This window comes from Dendropsophus ebraccatus, chromosome 5 (genome assembly GCF_027789765.1).
Source record: "Dendropsophus ebraccatus isolate aDenEbr1 chromosome 5, aDenEbr1.pat, whole genome shotgun sequence".
Taxonomy (NCBI): domain Eukaryota; kingdom Metazoa; phylum Chordata; class Amphibia; order Anura; family Hylidae; genus Dendropsophus; species Dendropsophus ebraccatus.
This window is the reverse complement of record NC_091458.1, coordinates 74,337,311-74,352,618: the sequence shown is the minus strand read 5'-3', so window position 1 is coordinate 74,352,618 and position 15,308 is coordinate 74,337,311. Positions and strand designations below refer to the sequence as shown.

General features: G+C 44.6%; 1 protein-coding gene across 5 annotated transcripts in view; it reads left to right on the top strand.

Annotated features, from left to right (window-relative positions):
* Positions 1–15,308, top strand: part of DIAPH3 (diaphanous related formin 3) — a 582,937-nt gene that overhangs the window by 354,948 nt on the left and 212,681 nt on the right. For all 5 annotated transcript variants that reach the window (XM_069970593.1, XM_069970591.1, XM_069970592.1 and 2 more), the window contains one exon: positions 5,165–5,328. In XM_069970593.1, coding sequence (XP_069826694.1) covers positions 5,165–5,328 — 164 coding nt within the window. The remainder of the gene's footprint in view (positions 1–5,164; positions 5,329–15,308) is intronic.

Here is a 15,308-nt window from a genome sequence, read left to right as displayed (position 1 = left end):
AACATGTCAACACTAAAATTAAAAAAAAAAATAGACTTAGGGCTCAGCCACACTAGCGTTTTTCTTTGTTTCTAACGGATCAGTCTATATCAATTAAACGGATGAGCATAAACTGATGAGCAGACTGATGCAAAGTGATTGCAAAATGTTCCTCTTTTTTTTAATGGTCCGTTTGTATTTTGGCTTAAAAAAACTGACACTTGTCTGTCAGTTTGCATCAGTCAGCATCCGTTTTTCTATCCGTTTATTTTTCTTCTTTGGTTTCTTGCTGCTTCTGCGCATGCTCAGTGCAAAAACGGATGAAAAAAAACAGATTGACATTGACTACAATGTAAAAAAAAAAACGGAAGTGCACTTTCCGTTCGTGATCCGTTTTTTTAAGTGGAAAGAAAAATACTGCAAACACTATTTTTTCTTCCATTCAAAAAAATGGATCTTGAACGGATTGCATGCAAACCGAGCACATTTAGGACAAACGGAGCACACTAATATATCATAGGAGTCTGGGGATTTTAACGGATCCGACAGTTTCCGTTTTGCTTACTCCAAAACGGAAAAGGTAGACTGAATGGTGCCAGATGGTCAAACGCTGATGTGAACGTAGCCTTAGGGTGGGTTCACACTGCATTTTTGCAATCCCTTTAACGGATCTGTTTTTTTTAACGGTCAAAAAAGTAGTGTCAACAGTACTTTATTGTGCGACAAAAAAAAATGCATCCGTTTTGATTCGTTTTTTTTATAATGGAAGTCAATGGAAAAACGGATCAAAAACGGATGCACACAAATGCATCCGTTTTTTTGCAATCCTTTTTTTGCAAAAATCGGATCAGTTAAACGGATGCTGCAAACGCAGTGTGAACCTAGCCTTAGGAATTAATGTTGAACTGCTTTTTTGGAAAGTTACATTGGGATACCACATGGAAAGAGACAATCCAATTTTTGCCACCATGATTTAACTTATTGAAGTGTTTTTTTACTTTATGTTGGAAAACTAACCAAATAATTATTATTTAAAACCCTATTCTTTATGTTTTTCTCTTTCTTTCCTAACCTGAAATTCTCATTAAACACATGCTGTGACAGCAAGATGTAACATCCCACTAGGTACACAGCAACAGCTGAACAGTAATTCAAGCTAAACACTGTCATCGTACTTCAGTGGTTCTAGCCAGGGGGAACATTCAAAAAGTAGTGGCTAACTGCAACAGCTTTAAACAATTTGAGCTGAGATACAACCTATAAACAACCCTGTTTTCGGAAAAAAAAAAGAAATGGGGCGGGGGGGAGAATTTTATTTTATTTTGATCAAACCCTTTTTAAGGGACTTTGTCAGCTCCGACCCACCCTCTTCACCCCTAAGGGACCCCTAAGCGCATATTCTCTGTCCATTATACATCTTTAGAAAAAGTTTTTATCCTGTATAAGGCGGAGAGAGTATGTGCGGTGACCTGCAACATTGTTTTTGTCCTTATGTAAGCCACAGAAGCATGCAAACTACACTGTGTGAACAAGTGTTAGTGGAGTGCTGGCTATTTTTTGTTACTTGTAGGGGGTATGGCTACCACCTTTTAGCTTCCACTCCACCCATCTCCTGTGGGTGTTTTAAACAGAGTTTAGTTTAGATTGTGAATGCCCAGTTTTGTAGACTTATAGTCTGAGAGAGGCCATTGCCAGTGTAGGGACCATCTCTCTGGGGTGGTGAGATGGTACATTATTTTTGATCAAATGGTTTGCTAAGAATCTCATTAAAGAAAAAAAAAACTTTAGCACTGTTTTTTAGTGTGTGTACAATTAAGGGAGTATATGTGGTCCTGACACTTGCAGGTTGCAGCATTTTTTTCAGTTTTTGTATGTCAGTGAAGCATGTCAAAAGTTTTGATCAGTCAGAGACTCCATGTTCAGACCGCAGCTGATCAGGAGAACAAGTGAGAGGTCTACCTGCAGCAAATGTGTTCCTGACTTCTGTCACATAACCTGAACAGACTTTCAATGAAAGTCTATGGGGTCAGTCTAGGTCGCAGACACACTTGTTCTACTAATTTGTCATGGCATAAAAACTCGTCAATGTCCCTGCGACATGTTAAAAGCTTCTTTTACTGACAGGTACTCTAAGAGGTGTTTTAGAGATGACAGAGTTGCTTTCAATATAGAGAGCAGTATAATAAACAGTTTTATCCTGTTGAGCTTTGATTTAGCCTTGAATATTTCTTATAAACCGTTTAGTCGCATAACTAACAAATTATATCTATCCCATATGCCAATCATGACTTGTGCGTGAACTACGATTGCTAAAATGTTAAGAAAAGTACAGTATGAATCAGTCCTAAAGCATGTTACTGGTAGCTCTCCTGTTCTAAGGTGTAATATTAGGTGTTGGCCTGTCCTGTGGAACCATATGTGGAACAGTTCCAGCACTCCCGAGCCTGCAGTATACAGTGTAACTTTTATTTCATCTGTGCTTTAAGATGTTAAAACCAACATGTTTCATGACATAGCACTTAATCATGGCTACAGTAAGCATGATTAAGTGCTACATCGTGAAATGTGTTGGTTTTAACAATTTAAAGCACAGATGAAATAAAAGTTATGTTTTATACTGCAGGCTCGGGAGTGCTGGAACTGCCTCACTTTCCTAAACCGACATTCATGAATCCACCTACTGGCTTGCATTTGGTGCCAATTCAGTGCTAATTCAGTCAGTTTCACAGGAGAGAGGTGAGCTGATCTAACCACTGTATCTCCAGTGTATGTGGAACGGGTTGATTCCCTTGTATTCTGATCATGGAAGCAATGTCTCTTTCTCTGCTTTTTAGCACCTCCAGCATCTGAAAGAGCATGGAAGTGATGGTTTTCTTCTTTTTTTTTTTTTTTTTTTTTTCCTTCTATACTTCAGCCCCACAGAGTGACAGCTCAATAATAAGGTGCCTATTACAAATATGACAGCTGATGTACCTCCTGGTTTAAAGCGACTCTGTACCCACAATCTGACCCCCCAAACCCCTTGTACCTTCGAAAAGCTGCTTTTAATCCTAGATCTGTCCTGGGGTCCGTTCGGCAGGTGATGCAGTTATTGTTTTAAAAAAAAAATTAATCCGGCAGCCCTGTGTCTAACGGCTGGGGCTTACATATGTATATGCATTAGGCTGGCACCACCTCTCCATCCCTCCTCCCCACCCTCCTCAGCATTAGGAATGATCCAGGAACATTTACTGCTGTTTCAGCTTTGCACAGGTGTCTTAACGACCCAACCCATGTTCATTATGCACAAAGCTGGGGAATAGGAAGCAATCTGCCTGGAGCATTCCTATTGATGAGGAGGGTGGGGAGGAAGGACAGAGAGGGTGTGCCAGCCTAATGCATATACTAATGTAAGCCCCGGTCGTTAGACACAGGGCTGCAAGTTTAAAAGTTGTTTTTAAAACAATAGCTGCATCACCTGCCGAACAGACCCCAGGACAGATCTTGGATTAAAAGCAGCTATCCGAAGGTACAAGTGGTTTTGGGGGGACAGATTGTGGGTGCAGAGTCACTTTAATTTGTATTGTAATAGATACAACGAACAGTTGTATCTTGAAATGTTATTTAAGCTAAAATTCTTGATGACATCTATTTCTTAATGTATATTATAAGGTAGTAAAAGTTCCCAAGGATAATTTATTGGTACAAAGTTTTGCAAGAAGCACATCTTTCTCATTGGTTTATATCCTTTAGTGAAAAACTAAGTTTGACACTGTAAATTCATAGTATTGCTAGATATACACCGATACACAATACATTGTGTAAGAGACCGAGTCTGCAGATCCTTCCACTTTTTTCACATTTTATGTTATGGCATATTTTGTTATCTTACGGCATTGTACTTAAATACAAAACTTGGAATTTTTGTTTTCTTGTCCCTTTTTCAGAGAATATGAATGCTGTGTTTTCTCTTTTTAAATCATAATGTAAAAAAAAAAAAACATCCAAATACCTGAGTTCTTAATGTCATGTATTGCCCCTTTCAACATCAATGACAGCTTGAAGACAATTGTGGTAGTTGTGGATGAGTCTCTTTATTTTTACCGATGGTAAAACTGCCCATTCTTCTTGGCAAAAAGCCTCCAATTCCTGTAAATTCATGGGCTGTCTTGCATGAATTGCGCACTTGAGATCTTCCCAGAGTGCCTCAATGATATTGAGGTCCGGAGACTAACTGCCACTCCAGAAACTTCACTTTGTTCTGCTGTAGCCAATGGCAGGTCGACTTGACCTTGTGCTTTGGATAGTTGTCATGCTGGAATGACCAAGTACTTCCCATGCGCAGCTTCCATGCGGATGAGTGCTAATTTTCCTTCAGTATTTGCTTATAATGTGTTGCATTCATTTTTCCCTCAACTTTAATCACGTTTTCTGAGCCTTTGTTGCTTACACATCCCCAAAACATTAGCGAACCACCACTGTTCTTTACAGTAGGAATGGTGTTCCTTTTATCATAGGCCTTGTTGATGCCTCTCCAAATGTAACGTTTATGGATGTGGCTGATGGGTATTATCAATCCCTTGGATATCTTTTTTTGCCCCTTTCCCTTTTATAGATCCGTTGACAATTCATTTCCTTTCCCAATGACTCACAACCCAGAAACATCAATGGCTGGATGAAATCTGTAAGAGCCTGCCTGCATCTCAGAAACTCACTCAGTATTACACACACACACACACACACACACACACACACACACACACACACACACACACACACACACACTACAAGCAAACAAGTCACAGGACAGGATGTTACCTTTAATAGCCATTCAAACCTATTTGTGTCAACTTCTATGCATGTTATCAGGCCAAAATATGTAACTTTTGATCAGGATCATTTGGACATTATGATTTAAATAGAGAAAACACAATAGTTTGACAATAAATGCTTCACCTAACCATTAACCATGAGTGGGAAAAAAGTTTTGGTGTTACTCATATTCTCTGAAAAAAGGACAAGAAAGCAAAAATTCTGCCGGGGTATGTAAACTTTTGAGCACAAATGTGTGTGCATATATATGTTTTTGTTTGTTTTTTTATTAAAATATCTTTGCTCCTTTCTCAATAAATAAATAATGTACATGTAATGTATATTTTGTTTAATGTGCGCTTTCTAGTAGTATCTTCCTTAACAGAAATCAACAGTTTTGCAGTATGTGCTAGAGAACAATTTAAAAAGCTTTCCCGAATGTATGAGAACATGGAGAAGCTCTATCAAAGTGTCATGGAATATTATGTTCTAGATGCTAAGAAGGTGCCTGTGGAGGAATTCTTCACTGATCTGAATAACTTCAGGACCATGTTTGTGGTAAGTAGTTTTGTGGTTCCCCTCATTGATGTGTTAGAAAGGCAATAAGAACAACCCAACTGATCTGTTATTTTACGTTTATAAAAAAAGTTGGGCATCTGGTTTTATCATTTTATTTAGTTGCATTTCACCCTAAATAAGACCAGAAATGAAGAAGTTTCTTATATAGTATACAATAGTCTAAGTTTTTTTTAATAAAAATGTAATTGTTTTCTTAAAGGGGTATTCCAGGTTATTTTGATATTAATTCTACTGATTTCTCTTGTAATATAATTAATATATCTCATTGGTTTCTATAATAAATTTTGTCTCTTTCTCTCTATTTTTATGTAAGTCACGTGTTTCTGTGACGTCACCGAACCGGAAGTGTGGGGACTTCCCCGACTCGGCCGGCCTCTTGGTGTTTATGTAGTTAGAAAGCTAGCAGAGCTTTACAAACGGCCTCCCTGCGCACGGGAGGTCACATGACACCCTGTTCCCGGGCGGCCTGTCAGTGTGAAGGAGGTCGCATCCACCTCCTGTATAATCACTAAAACCCTCCACCCCCTGCCAGTATAATCATACCGATGTCTCCCCCGGCCCCCTCCATCCTGTGTATACAGTCCTTTTCAAAGATCTCTCACCCCATCCCCCGGTGTCGGCACCTCTTGCACTCAGCTGACAGGCTCTCTCTCTCTCTCTCTCTCGCTGTGTGTGAAGCAGGAGAGATTTCTTTCCTGCTCCGTACACAGTGCCTGTCAATTGCCCCGATAAAACTCAGCTGCCAGGAACTGTGTACGGAGCAGGAAAGAAATCTCTCCTGCTTCACACACAGCGAGAGAGAGAGAGCCTGTCAGCTGAGTGCAAGAGGTGCCGACACCGGGGGATGGGGTGAGAGATCTTTGAAAAGGACTGTATACACAGGATGGAGGGGGCCGGGGGAGACATCGGTATGATTATACTGGCAGGGGGTGGAGGGTTTTAGTGATTATACAGGAGGTGGATGCGACCTCCTTCACACTGACAGGCCGCCCGGGAACAGGGTGTCATGTGACCTCCCGTGCGCAGGGAGGCCGTTTGTAAAGCTCTGCTAGCTTTCTAACTACATAAACACCAAGAGGCCGGCCGAGTCGGGGAAGTCCCCACACTTCCGGTTCGGTGACGTCACAGAAACACGTGACTTACATAAAAATAGAGAGAAAGAGACAAAATTTATTATAGAAACCAATGAGATATATTAATTATATTACAAGAGAAATCAGTAGAATTAATATCAAAATAACCTGGAATACCCCTTTAAGTAAACACAGAAAACATGTACAAGTCTAACGTGTATACTAGAAATAAAATTCTAAATTATCATATGAATGATAGACATCACGGATAGGCAAGAGATGGCACGTTTCATACATATAAATTCCCTTAGGGCTTATTCTCACATTCTGTATAACAAGAAACATACGGCCAGGTAAGCAATGTAGTTGAATGTAGTTGTCCCCACACGGTGTCTTGCTTCTGCGTGACATACTGCTTTTTATTTGCTTGCATTTTGAATAGGTTTGAGATCCAGACCTTTTGCTGGACATGTCATTGACTGAATGCTTTTTCTTAAGAAAAGTTTTAATGCTCTGTGGCAAGATAACTATCATCCTGAAAAGATTAATTCATCATCACTAATCTTATTTTCAATTGATTATATGATAAAAACACCCATATTTGCTATGTATGTCTATGCATTTACTCTGGAGGAAATGACTGCCTTGTCTCCTAGTCCTTCACCTGCTGACTTCTGCCACATGTCATCAATGAAAGGTGGCATGTAATTGCTTTTTTCAGGCAGTCTTTCTTTCTTTTTTTTCATTAGGACCAGTCCCAGACAGGGACTAAAAGCCTTGACACACTAACTGAGCCACCAGGCCTCATAACATATGACTTCCCAAAGTCCAGCACAGAATGCAAATTTCACTAGGTAACACTGCTCACTACTTCCTAAAATATGTAAACCCATCAAAAATAGGGAAAATAATAAGGCTATGTTCACACTACTTAAAAGTACGGCCATTGTTGCCGATGGCAACAACAGCCGTACTTTTGGCGTGGTGGAACAATGCCTTACTTCCAATGGGATCCCAGCCGGACCCACATTGTATACGCTCCGGCCGGGATACCATACGTGGCCGCAAATAACTGGCATGTCAGCCCTGTCAGTTCACACAGTGAAGCGAGCGCCTCCGGCCGCTTGCTTCACTGTGTGCTATGGGAAGCTCTGATGCGCCCGCATCAGAGCTCTGCGGCCGGAAAGATAATCTGGCTGGTTCTTAAGTACCGGCCGAGATGTTCCGGCCAGAGACCGGACGTTCCGTGACCCGGCTGGGTCATGAAACGGCCGATCTGTTACATAGTGTGAACATAGCCTAAAAGTGGAAGATAAAAATGCTTGGTCAGAGACGAGCTCTGTTATGGCACCGGGGTAAGTGAGCGGTTACAGAGGTCTTATGGGTACATACTTTTATTTTTTCATAATTTTTCTTCTTCAGACATTTTATTTGGTTTCTGCTGTCCTTTCTTCAGTGCTGCCCTTTCTGTGACAACTTTCCTGTGAATGCCCAGTAAATTGAATGCCGAATAGAGATTGGTATTTGCTCGAGTATTAGGGTACTCGATGGTACTCGGTACTCGGACAAGCATCTTGTGATACTCAAGAAAATCTCATCATCCGTTTCCTGTAAGTTTGGGCGCAATTTCTCAGCCAGTCAACATGCAGGAGACTCTTTGGTACATCCTGCGATCACATGGGACCTATACATGTCGATAGCAGCGATTGGTTGGCCAGATCAGATGACCCTGCCATATAAAAATCTCGACCTAGGCTCGGCTCACATGCATGCTGAAAGAGAATAGGGACAGAGCTGCTGCTTGTCAGGGAGAGCGTTAGGGAGGGAATTAGCGCTCCAGTAGGCAGAGAATACTAGAAAAAAAACCCAACAGCCTCTTTATTTTTTGTAATACTCCAGACTGCTGGCTGGGACTTAAAGTGCAGCTACCACGATTTTAGCAGCACACTGTGGTGATCGGCTGCTGGCAGAAAGGGAACAGCAGGAGTTGCATACAGACCCCTAAGAAGTCCTCAGTACTATTATATTATTTTGTGGCTGGTGCTTCTGCTGTTGTACATTATATTGCTGTGATTTATAGTACAGCTGCATAGAACCTCACTGCTCATTGTCCTGTGTAACAGGTGGCATAGACCATATACCACCACCACACACACAGAGACTACACGACAGCCTCCAAAAAACTAGTGTGACCAGTTTATGTTCCTGTTTCTTAGTGCTGCCATATCGCATCTCACTGCTAATAGCCCTGTGAAAGAGGGTGGCATCCACTGTATACCTCTATTTACCAACAGATTGTGTACCACAGCCTCCAAAAACTAGTGTGAACAGTATATGTTCTTATTTCTTAGTGCTGCCATATCGAATCTCACTGCTAATTGCCCTGTCTAAGAGGGTGGCATCCACTATATACCTGCACCCGGACTCTAAACGACTACCTCCAAAAGTAGCCTGAGTAATATATTTTCTTGGCTCACTGTGATCTTTAGTGCTGCTATCTCAGTTATGACCGTGCAGTGTCCATAAAATGGTGAACCCCAGGGGTAAGGGTCGAGGGCGTGGGGTTCCAAGCGATGCAGCGGGCAGAGGCCGTGGTTGAGGGCAGGGTGACACAGCAGCACCCGTTGAGGAGGGAGCAGTGGCACACCGCAGACATTCACTCCCTAGCTTCTTCTCGCATTTAACGGGTCTCAGGGTACACCGCTATTAAAACCGCAGCAGTGTGAACAAGTGATCACGTGGATAGCGGATAATGTGTCCAGTAACTTATCTACCACCCAGTCTTCCACGCAGTCCACTCACGCTACCCAAGGGCGTGGAACCCTTGCTCCAGCAGTTCAGCCTCCTTCCCCACAGCCTGGCCCCTCCAGGGAAAGGAGGGATTCAGAAACTATATAGCTCACGCAGTCAGTGGGTGATGAGAGTGGGGACTTGCATGCGGGGTTTGAAGAGGTGTCTGATGATGACGATGACACACGGTTGTCAGACAGTGAGGTTGTTGTCATGGATGTAACTCAAAGTCGGGACCAGAGTGAGGAATTGGAGGAAGAGCTGGTGGATGAGGACGAGGTGACTGACCCGAGCTGGGTGGATAAGCGTAGTTAAGACAGTGCTTCTGAGGGGGAGGCAAGTTCAGTCACAGGACCAGTTGGAAGAGAGCAAGTAGATCAGATTCAGCAACTGTTTCACGGAGTCAAACTCTGTGGCCAGTTCGCAAGTCTGGAGGTTCTTTAAAAAAAGTGCGGATGACCGACGGACTGTAATGTGCAACCTGTGCCACACCAGGATCAGCAGGGGAGCCACCACTACCAGCATGCGCAGGCATATGAGTGCTAAACACCCCACTCAGTGGAACCAAGGCCATTCAGTGACTGCAAGTCACACCCCTGCTCCTTCCCCTGTGTCACCTGCTGGCTCTATCAGTCCCCCCCGTCCAGGCACGAGCGCTTCCCGCCCTACTTCCACCCCTATACCTCCACTATGCTCCACACCCTCCAGCAAGGTGTCCAAGCGCAGCATTCAACTGTCCCTGCAACAGACCTTTGAACGGAAGCGCAAATACACTGCCACTCACCCGCATGCACAAGCCCTAAATATGCACATAAGCAAACTGCTGAGCCTGGAGATGCTGCCCCATCAGCTGGTAGAGACAGGCTTTTAGGAACCTCATGGCGGTGGCTGTCCCTCAGTACTCTGTCCCCAGCCGCCACTACTGCCGTCCCAGCCCTACACCAGCACGTGTCAGATAACATCATCCATGCCCTGACCAACGCGGTCAGTGACCAGGTCCACCTTACCATGGACACGTGGACGAGTGCTGGCAGGCAGGGACACTATCTCCCTGAGGGCCCATTGTGTCAACTTGGTGGAGGCTGCGACAGTCTGACGCTGGTTCCCCTCATGTGATACCCACACCAAGGATTGCGGGGCCTACCTGGGCCGTGGTCTCTCATGATTTGTATACCTCTTTCTCCTCCCCTTCCCCCTCCTCCCTTTTACCCTCCATGAGCACGTCGCCTCCATTTGGTAGCACTAGCTGCATCAGCACTGCGGTGGGTAAGCGCCAACAGGCATTGTTGAAACTGCTGAGCTTAGGCGGCAAGAGGCACACGACGCAAACTGATCTTTGGCTTGCGTCACAGAACCTGAAACCAGGCATGGTCGTGTGTGACAAGGGGCGGAACCTGGTGGCGGCTCTGCAACTCGGCAGCCTTACACATGTACCATTCCTGGCCCACGTGTTCAACCTAGTGGTGCAGCGTTCCTTAAGACTTACCCCAATTTGGCTGACTTGATCACCATGGTGCGGCGCATCTGTGCGCATTTCCACAAGTCAACCACAGATGCTGCCACCCTTAGGGCAGTGAAAAGGCGCTTGCAACTGCCAGCTCACCGACTGCTATGCGACCTGCCCACACGGTGAAATTCCACCTTTCAAATGGTAGCCAGTGTTTACCAGCAACACAGAGCCATTGTGGAATGCCAGATGTCAACCTCAGTAAGAAGCGGTAGTCAGGTCAGTCAGCTTCCTCAAATCTACAATGAGGAGTGGACGTGGATGTCTGCTATCGGTCAGGTACTGGGCCCCTTTGAGGAGTCAACACAGATGGTCAGTGGCGATGCCGCCATCATCAACCTCATCGTCCCGCTGCTGTGTCTTCTTCAAACCTCCCTGCTCAGCCTGAAGTTTGAGACTTTGCCTCTGTCTCAAGAGTCGGAGGAAGAACATCCTCAGCTAGATAGCCAGACCACCCTGACGTCTGTTTCTCAGCGTGATGTAGAGGAGGAGGAAGAAGAGGAGGAAAAGGAGCAGATTGCTGCCGCAACTGAAGAGGGTACCCATAGCTGTTGAGCTTATATGGCCTGAAGAGGAGGAATTGGTGGAGGAGAGGGACTTCTTGCGTGTTGGTACCCTGGCACACATGGCTGACTTTGTTAGGCTGTCTTTCCCGTGACCCTCGGGTTAAAATTTTTTTTGACAACAACAATTACTGGGTGTTCACCGTCCTGGACCCACGGGACAAACAGAACTTTTCCACTCTCATTCCTGCCGAGGAACGCATGTATGAGAGTGAATCAATATCAACAGGCCCTGGTGCAGAAGCTGAAAATTTACTTCCCATCTGACACCATTAGCGCCAGAGGACAGAGTTCTGTTGGCCAAAAAGCAGGGGAGAGGAGGCGTGGATCAGGCAGCTTGTCAAGTGACAGGGGAACACTCTCCAAGGCCTTTGACAGTTTCATGGCACCCCAGCAAGACTGTCAACCGTCCCCAGTCTAGACAGAGTAGGCGGTAGGCCTTCAGAAAGATGGTGAGGGAGTACCTTGCTGACCATACGAATGTCCTTTCCGATCACTCTGCTACATACAACTACTGGGTTGCAAAGTTGGATACGTAGCCCGAACTGGTGCTTTACATCTTGGAGGTGCTGGACTGCCCTGCCGCTAGCGTGTTGTCAGAGCGGGTCTATAGTGCAGCTGGTGCAATCATCAGTGATAAGCGCAACCGGCTGTAAACTGACAGCGCTTACAGGCTGACGTTTATAAAAATTAACAAAGCCTGGATTTCGCGTGAATTTAAGTGTCCACCCGGGGAAAGCAGATCAACATAAGGATTTTTGGTATGTGCTCTCTTCCTCCTCTTCCTCCTTAAATTCTCAGCCAGTTCTTCTTCTGGCTTAATTTTTGGGAGGATCACTTGCTACCTCACTCACTTTTAATGGTTCTCTGTGTCCTCACTACCATGCTGTGTCTGGCCTAATTTTTGGGAGGCCCACTTGCTAACTCACTCACTTTTAATGGTTCTCTGTGTTCTCACTACCATGCTGTGTCTGAACTAATTTTTGGGAGGCTCACTTGCTACCTCACACACTTTTAATGGTCCTCTGTGTCCTCACTGCCATGCTGTGTCTAGCAAAATTTTTGGGAGGCTCACTTGCTACCTCACTCACTTTTAATGGTTCGCTGTGTCCTCACTGCCATGCTGTGTCAGGCTGAGTTTTTGGGTGGTTCATATGCCTACCTCTGTTTTAACCAGGCTGTTGCCCAGAATTTGGTTTAATGGTGCCATTAGGCAGCCTCAGAGGCATCCATGCATGCTGCCCCTGCTTTTTCTTGTCAATTTCCGTGGTGTTTCCATCATTTTTTGAGGTTGACAGGTTTTCACACGACCTTCCCTCTGTCGAGCTTGGGTCCCCTGCAAAAATGCTCGGGTTTCCCATTGACTTCAATGGGGTTCATTACTCGAAAGGAACACCCGAGTATCGGGAAATATTCGTCTCGAGTAACAAACACCCGAGCATTTTAGTACTTGCTCATCTCTAATGCCGAATGTTATACTGAATAGATGAAGTCTTACACAACAATGAACCATTAAATGCAGTGACTGTTAGGTGACAGTGTCTGGCTGTTTTCTTCCATATGTGCAAAACTTCTCCTGAAGACTATAGTGAGGCATCTTTGGCCCCTCACCTCTAAAGCCATACCTTTTTCTACAGCAACAGTGCTTCCCAATACCCCCAAATACCCTACTCCAGATATATTAGAACCTGAGTTGGGACAGAGATTACACTGAGGCAAATGTAGAAGAAAATGATTTACCACCCGCCAAAGCACAGAATTAATTCAGCCCCCCCCCAAAAAAAAATAAAAAAATCCTATCCTGACTTCTACTCATGACCCACCAGACTCCTTGCTTATGCCTCCCCCTCTCATACACACTACTGCTTGTGGCCCGCCTTCTCAGACCCCTGACTGGCCCCCCAAATCATCTTCATGACCCTCTCCCTTTAAACAAAAAAACAAATTAGTCCTCATTGCGTCATCCTATCAGTTGTATAAAGTTGTGCTTTAGTCACTTCTCCCTGCTTCACTAGCCTTGGTTGATAGATCTCTCGTCATACCCAAATAGAGAGGTGATGTCCCAATTAAAGATGAGCGAACCATCCAAGGTTCGGGTTCGTATGAACCTGAACTCCCGGTTTCTGATTCCCGCTGTCTGCCCGCTCCATGAAGAGGGTGGATATAACCTTGAGGACCGCCTGGGAAACTGGGATATAGCCATAGGCTGTTTCCCAGTTTTCCAGGCAGTCCTCAGGCTGTATACACCCTCTCCACGGAGCGGGCAGACAGCGGGAATCAGAAGCTGAGAGTTCAGGTTCATATGAACCCGAACCTCAGCCGGTTCGCTCATCTCTAGTCCCAATGACTGGTGGTTCTGGCGGCACAAGTGGGATGTTAGGTGTCTTTAACTGCAGATTAATCTGCTTTTTTTTTTTTAAAGCTGTTTATTTTAACATTTTCCATTTTATGACATTAATAGAACAACACAAAAGACACTGACAAAGTCAGGCAGATTCCCGGAGAGCACACTCCAGGTAGCATATTAACAAAAACAACATTCAGTCCAAGTAATCCTGCCAACAAAGTATCATAGTATAAGCACATCCTAAAACATCAGCAATGATAATGTCGATACAATTTTCTCAAATATATATGATGCACCTCAACAGATGGAACCGAGGAACTTATGTGCCAAGATAAGCTCCCCAAACATAGAGATGCATTCAGTGTCAGGACTGGTGAGCTCATACATCTAAACTTTAACAACTTATTGGGGGGACACCTAACGGGGGTCCTCGCAGAACATACTATCTTAAAATACAAACCAACTGGGGAAATTAAAGACCAACACACATGACAAGACAACAATACACAGAGAGGGAAACCAGGGAAGTAAAGGAAGGGGGAGAGGGGGTCACCCGAGCTGTGTTAAGAAGATGAAGGGAAGGCCACATCCCACGGATCCCATATCTTCCTAAATTTGTCTACATGGGGACCGTTAAGGGCCGTTAAGTACTCCATGCGTCGGATGTCCATAACTTTAGCCAAGAGTTGCTCTCGGGACGGGGTGACCACTGACTTCCACATACCTGCTATCAGGCATTTAGCTGCTGTAAGAACATGTAGAAGTAATTTAGCCTTTTGCTTATTTAAATTCCTAGGAGGAATATTTAGTATATATTGAGCTGGGTCTAAGGGTAGGTCCAATGATAGAACCGTCATAAGAAGGTCCTTAACCATCCGCCAGTAATTTTGCAAAATCGAGCAGTCCCAGAATATATGGGGTAGGGTCCCCCGGTCCCTAGAGCACCGCCAACAGACCTCTGAAACCTGAGGAAAGATACGGTGTAATAAGTCAGGAGTATGGTACCAGTATAGCAATATCTTTTATTGATTTTCCTTGTAAGCCACACACGAGGAGGATTTGGCCGCTTTGGACCAAACTGTACTCCATACCTCGCCTGGGAGTTCCCTCCCTAAATAGGCCTCCCATCTAGACATATATTTATGTTTGGAAGCAGGGGCATCCAGCGGAGGTGCAAGAAGAATGTAGATATCAGAGATCATGCCTCTGGTGGACACTGCACATTTACATAACCATTCAAACGAAGTTGGCTTAGAGACCGATTCAGTCCCATAGAGATCCTCCACCCAGCGGGCCAGCACAGTATAATAGGGACGTGCTTGAGGAGGAAGAGAATATCTATCCCTCAACTTGTCCCAAGGTAGCAATTTCCTCTGAAAGACATCGACCACATCCGCTAGAAGGAAGAGCTTAGCTGCCAGCCAGGGTCTAATCATGTGGCCTAGCATACTTTCAGGAATAGAGGGCTTGTAGAGGATAGGGACAAGCGGTGTTCGGAGGGATCTCAATGTGAACAAACCGTTAGCTCGAATCCAGACCTCCCTCGTGAGTTTCATAGGGCCTAAAAGCGCGGGCCCAGAATATTCCACTGACGGAGCCCACAGCAAAACGCCTGGATGGATTGGGGCTAGCCACAACTTTTCAATTTCAAACCATCTCGAGAAGGCCTGGAGGCCCGT